General features: G+C 38.0%; 1 protein-coding gene across 2 annotated transcripts in view; it reads left to right on the top strand.

The window, feature by feature from the left end:
• Positions 1-4,524, top strand: part of STRADB (STE20 related adaptor beta) — a 32,752-nt gene extending 28,228 nt beyond the window's left edge. For both annotated transcript variants that reach the window (XM_046018260.1, XM_046018259.1), the window contains exons 7-12: positions 192-315; positions 1,535-1,706; positions 2,002-2,106; positions 2,266-2,510; positions 3,155-3,197; positions 3,690-4,524. In XM_046018260.1, the coding sequence (XP_045874216.1) occupies positions 192-315; positions 1,535-1,706; positions 2,002-2,106; positions 2,266-2,510; positions 3,155-3,197; positions 3,690-3,824 (824 nt within the window). In that variant the 3' untranslated portion in view covers positions 3,825-4,524. The remainder of the gene's footprint in view (positions 1-191; positions 316-1,534; positions 1,707-2,001; positions 2,107-2,265; positions 2,511-3,154; positions 3,198-3,689) is intronic.
• Positions 4,525-8,709: the final 4,185 nt, after the last annotated feature.

An 8,709-nucleotide genomic window follows, 5' to 3' on the forward strand; every position in this document is an offset into this window, starting at 1 on the left:
TCGTGAAAGAAAATTACCTTTGCATCTTAGGATAGTGGTTAGACTCAAACATAATGGGTGTGTGTGTGAGAGAGAGTTTATCGTTGAAAAAACATTTAACAAAAAATTTTTTAATTAAAAAAAAAAATTTAAAACTTAGCTAGAAGCAAAATCACTTTGTGTTCAGTTAAAGATTTCAGGTGTTTCTTTAGGTTCAGCAAGTCAACTCTTGAAGACTTACTTTCCTGAAGGAATGAGTGAAACTTTAATAAGAAACATTCTCTTTGGAGCAGTGAGAGGGTTGAGCTATCTGCATCAAAATGGCTGTATTCACAGGTATTTACTTATTTGCATTTTACAGAATGAAAGGATTTAAGTGGAAGAAATCATTTAAGCTTTTAGGAAGAAAAGTTGAGTGTTAGGAGAGATAGGAAACTCGTAAATGAAAATTGAGGAAGAAATGGGCTCGTAGGTAAGGTAATTGTTTATATTTTATGTTCATTCACCAAAAATGTTCAGACCACATTGTCTTTACCAAATTCTGTGCTCAGTTTCTGGTGGAGCACCTGCCCTCGTGGAACCCTGGGGAATAAGCTGTAGGTGGTGATCCTGGTTGTCTCGTTTGTTTTTCTTTATCTGCTTTTTAGCTCTATGTCATATTTATATCATGTACAAATTGGAACTAAACCTTTCTTTGATTTCTTAAATATTTTGTAGCACCTTAAAACTATCGTATTAAGTATCAGTTCTCTTATTTTTAAACTATAGAAGCAGAAATAATTGGTTGAATGTTAAAAACGTTCTATGATATACTGGGACTTTTCCCCTTTTAATTATTTTTAAATAAACTTTTTTTTTTTTTTTTTACTGTTCATTTCAATCTCTTCAAAGCTTTTTTCTTACTATTCATTTTTAGGAACATTCTGGTTAACTGAGGAGTTTCAACAAACTGCATTCTAATTAATCAAGGTTTTATTATGATTAACCAAACTGTTGGCCATCCTACTCTGTTAGTTTCCAAATTCACTATTTTGGATGAAAAACAAGGCTCTTGTATAATTTATCTGACAAAAATTTTTATATAAGACATCTGTGTAAATGATGGTAATACCATGAGAGGCTGCCCTTAATTGGATAATAATGCATTTAACTTTAAAGTCTAACTTTATACTTCAAATATTACTTGGCTTTTTAGACTTCTCTTTGGTTATTTTGCAACAGTATCCTAAAATAGTGAAATTAATAATTTGATTCCATTCCTAGTTTGAAAAAAAATATTATCCCTTCCAAATATAGCTAGCTGTGTTTCCCCTTGTTCTAATGCTATATTAAATACTTGAAAGAATTCCTTAATTCCCCAAACATTTCATACGTGGATGTAAACATATATATGTATGTATGTGTTTGTGTAAGCACACTTACTTATAAATGTGCTATTTTATAACTTTATAAAGAGTATTTATTTTCCAAGAGAATACATGGATTTGTTCTGACCAGATTTTTATTCTTCATTGGCCAATTTCCTAGTATTTAGGATTGTTTCTTTTTGTTCTAGGAGTATTAAAGCCAGCCATATCCTCATTTCTGGTGATGGCCTAGTGACCCTCTCTGGCCTGTCCCACCTGCATAGTTTGGTTAAGCACGGACAGAGGCATAGGGCTGTGTATGATTTCCCACAGTTCAGCACATCAGTGCAGCCGTGGCTGAGCCCAGAACTACTGAGACAGGTCAGGTGTGGCCTTCGTATTGGGTTGTCTGTGCATCTTGAGTGTCTTCTGAGCTTGACTAAAAGACAATTGTGCCCTTAGATTGGATCGGTGAATGGCCTACTGCGAAACTTTTTTCCTCTTTCTTGTCAAAATTATTATGTTAGGGATTTTATAATGTTTATACCACATAGGTAAAACTTGATTTCTCACTTACGAGTTTTTTCCATTGTTCAACATCCTTTCTCAAAACACATTTATAGAACTTTTTATTAAGTTAATTTCACTAAAGGACTTCAAATTAATTGTTCTACAGGATTTACATGGATATAACGTAAAGTCAGATATTTACAGTGTTGGGATTACAGCATGCGAATTGGCCAGTGGGCAGGTACCTTTCCAGGACATGCATAGAACTCAGGTAAATGCTACTAAAAGCCCCAAACTACCTTTCTTTTATAAGATCCCTTATATTCAATCTAGATAATTTCTGTTAAACATCTTTGCTCTTAGAATCTTTATTGTTGTTGTTTTAATGTTTTCTCTGAAAAGCGTTGAAGGAATTTTTTCTTTCTTTTAGATGTTGTTACGGAAACTGAAAGGTCCTCCTTATAGTCCATTGGATGTTAGTATCTTCCCTCAGTCAGAATCCAGAATGAAGAATTCCCGATCAGGTGTAGACTCTGGGATTGGAGAAAGTGTACTTGTCTCCAGTGGAACTCGCACAGGAAATAGTGACAGATTGCAAACTCCATCCTCAAAAACTTTCTCTCCTGCCTTCTTTAGCTTGGTCCAGCTCTGTTTGCAACAAGATCCTGAGAAAAGGTAATATTGACCACTTGTTACTCGCATCAAAGTTACATATTTTATAGAAGCTTTGTGGTATTCCCTTCCCACCAAATTCAAATCTCTTCTATCAGTCTTTTAATCAAAAAATTACAGTCTAATCCAGAAAATATCAATGCTAAAAACAAGTAGAGGCAAGGAGCAAACAGAAAGAGTACTGGATCTGAAGTCAGAAGACGTGGTCTCTGGTCTCAGCTGTATCATTTCTTAACCTAGTTATCTTGTAAAAATCAGTTCATATTTCTGAACATTAATGACTGCATTTATGTTAATACATTTTAGAAACTTCCAAGAAGTACAAAAATGTTAGTTGTTGCCATAATAATAGTATAAATTACTATCATAACTACATATTAGTATTTCAGAAATAAAATGTACCTTATTGATCTTTTTTTAGCCTCTTAATTCCTAGCATACTTCCTTATAATTAGTAAGTGCCCAATAAATGTTATTTCTCAAATTAATTCTTCCCATTAGTCAAGGTTGAAGCTAAGACTTGGATTTCAGTTTTTTAGTATTGGGTTTTATAGCTCTAAAACTAATTTCTAATATATTTTTATACCTAAAAATACACATTCTAATACAAGGTTCTATTTTTTTTATAACTTTTAAAAAAATTTCAGACCATCTGCAAGCAGTTTATTGTCCCATGTTTTCTTCAAACAGGTAAGCTGATCTATCTTCTATTGTCTAGATGTTCTTCAGTACTATTAAAAATTCATTTCATTTTATTTGCTTAATGGGACAGTTTGATAACCAAGATTCTTAATAATTGCTCCCTTACAAAGTAAAGTTAAAAACAAGAAAACTTTTTTGGTAGTACAATTACAGACTTTCTAAAATACTTCCATTCTGCAAAACAAAATGAGTAAGAACAAACAGAATATCATAAATGCTACTCTGCCCTCAATTTATGTTTTGATTAGAGACATTTTAGTTTTTTCTATTGGCTAGAAATGATGAAGGGGCAAAATAATTCTGATAAAATTTAGTTCATTTGGTTATTACTTCTGTTTTCAGATGATCAAAGGCATTTTTAGTGAAAATACCTAAAAACAATTTTAAACACTTCTTACATTTTAAAAAGTCATTTATTTCTAACATAGCTACTGTATTGAATTTGTGTGCCAACACCCTTATTTTGAGTTTCTTTAACAGATGAAAGAAGAAAGCCAGGATTCAATACTTTCACTGTTGCCTCCTAAGCCGTCAATAGCACTGTCTCCAGCATCACCTTGGACTGAGCCGGAATGTGATTTTCCTGGTGAAAAAGACTTAAGCTGGGAATTCTAGGGCTGCCAAATCCTTTATGTCCTAGATACTTGACCCTTTCTCCCTGCTGCTTTTCTTCTGTATTGCTAGGTACAAATACTAGAATTATACTTGAAAATACAGTTGGTGCACTGGAGATTGTATTGTTTAAAACCACTCTGTTCAAAGGAACATGAGTTCATAGCCTATTTGGTTAACTCAGAGTTCTAGTATAACTCCAGGAAAACTTCAGAATTATGAATCTAGCTACATTTCGTGTCATCTGTTCTCAATTGTTTTTTCCCCAAGCTGTGACTAACTCCCCTTCTTGATCTTTCAATACAATTTTTGAGCCAGTTAATTTTTTCAGCATTTTGTTGCCCTCAGGGGAGAGAGCCCTCAGAGGACCGTGCTTCCAAGTACATTTTTTACTTCCAGATTCTCTAGCCTTTTTGATCAGCTGTTGTTAGACCAACAGGCTAGTTGATCCTGGCATCAAAACTCTTTTTTGATAGAGGGAAAAAATGTTTATACTTTTTCATTTTAGTCTGTTGATACTTATGGTAATATAAAACTGAGCCTCACATTAAATGATTCACTTGAAATATATAGGGATGTTGTAATTTGCTTTTTTTTTTTTTTTTTCATAAAGGAGGCTAAAGTGACACTTTTCTACTTCTGTAAATTATAGATCCTAAATTCCTGCACCCCGTGGGAGCTCAATAAAGATTTATTGAAGTTATGCTTTTATTTTTTTGTGTGATTTGACAAAGTTAAAACACAAAATTCTAATTTGTTTTGCCAAGGAAAGCCCCTTCTCAAATAGATTTATTTACATAACATACATGAGACGTGCGTGGAGACGTGTCTGGCATGTATCCAGTAGAGGCAGAAGATGTTCTGGCACTTCGTATGTTATTCTTGCTTCTGTAGGGGATACAAAATTTAAGGATGTACCTTATTAGCAAAAAAGAGAGATGTGTCTCGAAGGGTATATAGTTTAAAGTGTGGTGAGTTGCGGCCTACCTCAGTTAATGGATTGTCTTGTTGAACATTACATTAAAAATTCAGATTATTGTCTTAAGACTAAAGAATTAAACCAATGAGACAAATAATGCAAAAATGAATAGACGATTTGAAACACAGACCTTTTCGTGTTTATTGGCCCGCTCTCCTCAAGAATGTTTAAGTCACTCCATCAAGTAAGCCATGAAGACCTGCCAAGGTGGAAGAGGGAGAGGACGTGAATACTGTTTGAGGCCCTGAGATCACCTGTAGTGGTGGGGGCTGTAGTTCATTCCACTAACCTCCTCCTGTTTCCTCTAGGCAAGAGAGCTAACAGGAACCATAAAACCTAGGTGGAGAGTTAGTTATAAAGGTGGAGTCTGGAGCCACAAAGCAGTGCCGCTCAGATCTCTTAGAGGAGTATTAGAGTTCTCAAAAGAAACATTTCTTTGGTTCAATAAGAACCAATAAGACACTTCTTATTAGGAATAAATTTGGCTCATACTATTATGGAGCCTAACAAGTCACAGGATCTGCAAGGTGAATGGGCATCCTGGAGACCCAGGAGAATGAATGATGTAGTTCCAGTCCAAAGGCTGGCATGCTGAAGACTCAGAAAGAGCAGGAAAAAGCTGATGCCCTGTTAGAAGACAGTCAGGCAGAAGGAATTCTGTCTTACTCAGCCAAGAGTCAGCCTTGTCTTTGAGAGTCAGAACAACGTCTCTGTTCTATTCAGGTCTTCACCTGATGAGCCCCACCCACATCAAGGAAGGCAGTCTACAGATTTTGCCAATTTCCTCAAAAAAACTTCCTCACAGAAATAACCGGAATAATGTTTGACCAAATAAATGGACTTCCTGTGGCCCAGTTAAACTGACAAATGAAATACACCATCACAGTAGATATTGATAGCTTCATCCTAAGATCACTTGCCTTAAATTTTGCACCATAGGCTCTTTGCTTGTTGTATTCATTTTCTATCTCTGATGTAACAAATTACCTACAAATTTAGTGGCATAAAACAATAGAAATTTATTTTCTTACAGTTCTAACCATCAGAAATTTCAAATGGGTTGAGAGGGTCATATTCCTTCTAGGAGCCGTAGGGAGAAATCTGCCTTTGCCAGTTTCTAGAAACTGCCTGCCTGCCTTTGGACATTATTACAGCTTTTGTTTCAGTGATCATATCTCAGACTGACCCTTCTGCCTCTCTCTTGTACTCACTCTTCTTTGGGCCTACTCCAAAAATGCAAGATAATCTCCCCAACTCAAGGTCCTTAATTTAATCACAGCATCAAAGTCTCCTCCTCTGCTTCATTGAGAACTACATTTCCCATGCACCCTCCCTCTCTGGTTTCCAGGGAGGCACCACTGGAAGATTGGAGTATAAGAGGAGACAGGAGAAATGTATTTATTTCTTACCTTTTGTCCCAATTCCCTGTTTTTTTGTGGTGTCTCTGGCAGCAGCTGTAACTTCCTTGTCTTCTGGCTTTAGGACTCTCATCACACCACTTCTTTTTTTTTTTTTTTTTTTAAGATTTTATTTATTTGACAGAGAGAGATCACAAGTAGATAGAGAGGCAGGCAGAGAGAGAGAGAGGGAAGCAGGCCCCTGCTGAGCAGAGAGCCCGATGTGGGACTCGATCCCAGGACCCCGAGATCATGACCTGAGCCGAAGGCAGCGGCTTAACCCACTGAGCCACCCAGGCGCCCCTCATCACTCCACTTCTTGCTGTTTCTTCCATCTGAGGGCTGGTATCACTTCCTGCTCTTGCTAATCTTTGGGCTGCCTCACCATCCCTTTTGGTTTCTCAGCCTTAGTTCCATCACCAATGAAAGCAGTTCGCTGTGTTCCTTCTACTTGAAAGATGCACAGTTACTTTCCCAATTACACTCTGATGAATACACATACTGACAACCTTGAAGACTACCAGGAATTCTTGGTCTCCAAAAAAAAAATTACTGCCTCTTGATTATACCATTAAATGGATGATCAAGAATCCATTTTCCAATTCTGTTTAAGCCCCATAGTCTTTACAATTTATGGTAGAAAATTTGAAACTGACCAATGGTCTGTAAATTGAAGTTTTTCTCAAGAGTGAACCAAAGTTTGACAAGATACAAATATTGAACTTGATAAGAATAGAACATACAGGAACCTGGGAAGATGGCGGACTAGGAGGACCCTAAGCTCAGCTTGTCCCACGGATACATCTAGATAACAGCCACATAAGTTCACCTAACCTCCAAAACAGCCCAGGCTGGCAGAACAGGTCCTCCATAGTTAATGTAGAGAGGAGGCCACGAGGAAAAGTGTAGAAGGGGCAGAGATGAAGTCAGTACCCAAACTCTCAGCAAGACTAACCACAAAAGGGAGGGACACTGCAGGCATAGAGAAAGAGGAATGGACCACACTTCAGGCATCCAGACACCGGGGCCCTGCACTAGGAAGATGAGTTACCACAACATCTGGCTTTGAAAAGCTGTGGGGCTTAACTTGATGAGTTTACAATCAGCAGGGCTTAACTCCTGGTACTTTACAGATCAGTGGGCTTAGACCTGGGACAGCAAGACTTGTGTCCCCACCCTTAAGGTATGCCATAACAAACAACCCTGCTGAGATACAGCATAGAAGCAGCAGTTTGAAAAGTGCCTAGGTACATAGGAAAGAGATTTATTTACTAATCTCAGAACATATGCTGGAGAGGTAAGAATCTTGAGAAGACTTGTTCAAGGGCAAAAGAGCTGGCAGGAACATTTCTTCACTGCCCTCCAGCCTAGATAGCTGGACACCTGCAGGAAACAGCATGAACACTCTCCACCTAGCTTCCTAACGCACCACACTCTGCCCTGACTTTCTCCTGTGGATCCACCCCCATCCAACCTCTGCCACCTGGGAAGAGTCTCTCCAAAATGGCTCCCACAATGTTACATCCTGCAAGCAGCCCCCACAGTGACCAGTGCCATTCAAAGTTACTCCTACCCTGGGGAGAGGGGAAGATAACCATACACACCAGTTTGTAGCCCCAACAGTGAGCTGGAGCCAGACATCTAATCTGAATGCCATCACCACCCACAAATAGGGGACAACTCAGGGAGAATGCCCCACAGTTTCATGCAATCCCTAACCCCAGCAAATGGGCTGAGGGCAAGCATCTAGTCCAACCCAACTATATGCCCAATGCAGCCCCAGATTGGCCCCTTAACAGCACAGGGACCAAACCCTGCCCACAGCAGGCAAAGAGAGCCATTGCGGAAGGCAAATGTGGCTTAATCATAACAGTAGAGTGGCATGCAACCACACAGAGGAGAAACCCTTGAAGCTCCTTGTTCTGATGAACAGGGGACATTGGACTACAGGACCTCTTCTTCGAAAAGCCACTACTTCGAAGATAAAGAGATGAAGCTGACTCTTCCAATACATAGAACAGAGAGAGAGAGACAAAATGGGATGGAGTGGGGGTCAGTGGGGAGAGGACTGTGCCCCAAATGAAGGAACAGGGCAAACTCGCAACCAAAGAGCTAAATGAGATGGATATAAGCAATATGCCAGATAGAGAATAAAAGGGAATGGCCATAAAGATAATTGACATGCAAAAAGAGAGGAGAATCTCAACGAGAACCTCAACAAAGTGATAGAAAATATAAAAAAAGAACAAATCAGAGATGAACTCAAAAACTAAAAAATAGAGGAGAAAAATAGTAGACTAGAGGATGCAAAACAGATCTGCAAGTTGGAAGACAAAGTAATGGAAAATGATCAAGCTGAATAACAAAAAGAAAGTAGAATCATAGAAAACGAAAATAAGGAACTCAGCAACACCATCAAGTATAATAACATGTGCATTGTAGGGATCTCAGAAGGAGAAGAAAGAGAAAAGAGGGAAGAAATTTTATTTGAAAAATTGCTGAAAACTTCCCT

This window comes from Meles meles, chromosome 9 (genome assembly GCF_922984935.1).
Source record: "Meles meles chromosome 9, mMelMel3.1 paternal haplotype, whole genome shotgun sequence".
Lineage (NCBI taxonomy): Eukaryota > Metazoa > Chordata > Mammalia > Carnivora > Mustelidae > Meles > Meles meles.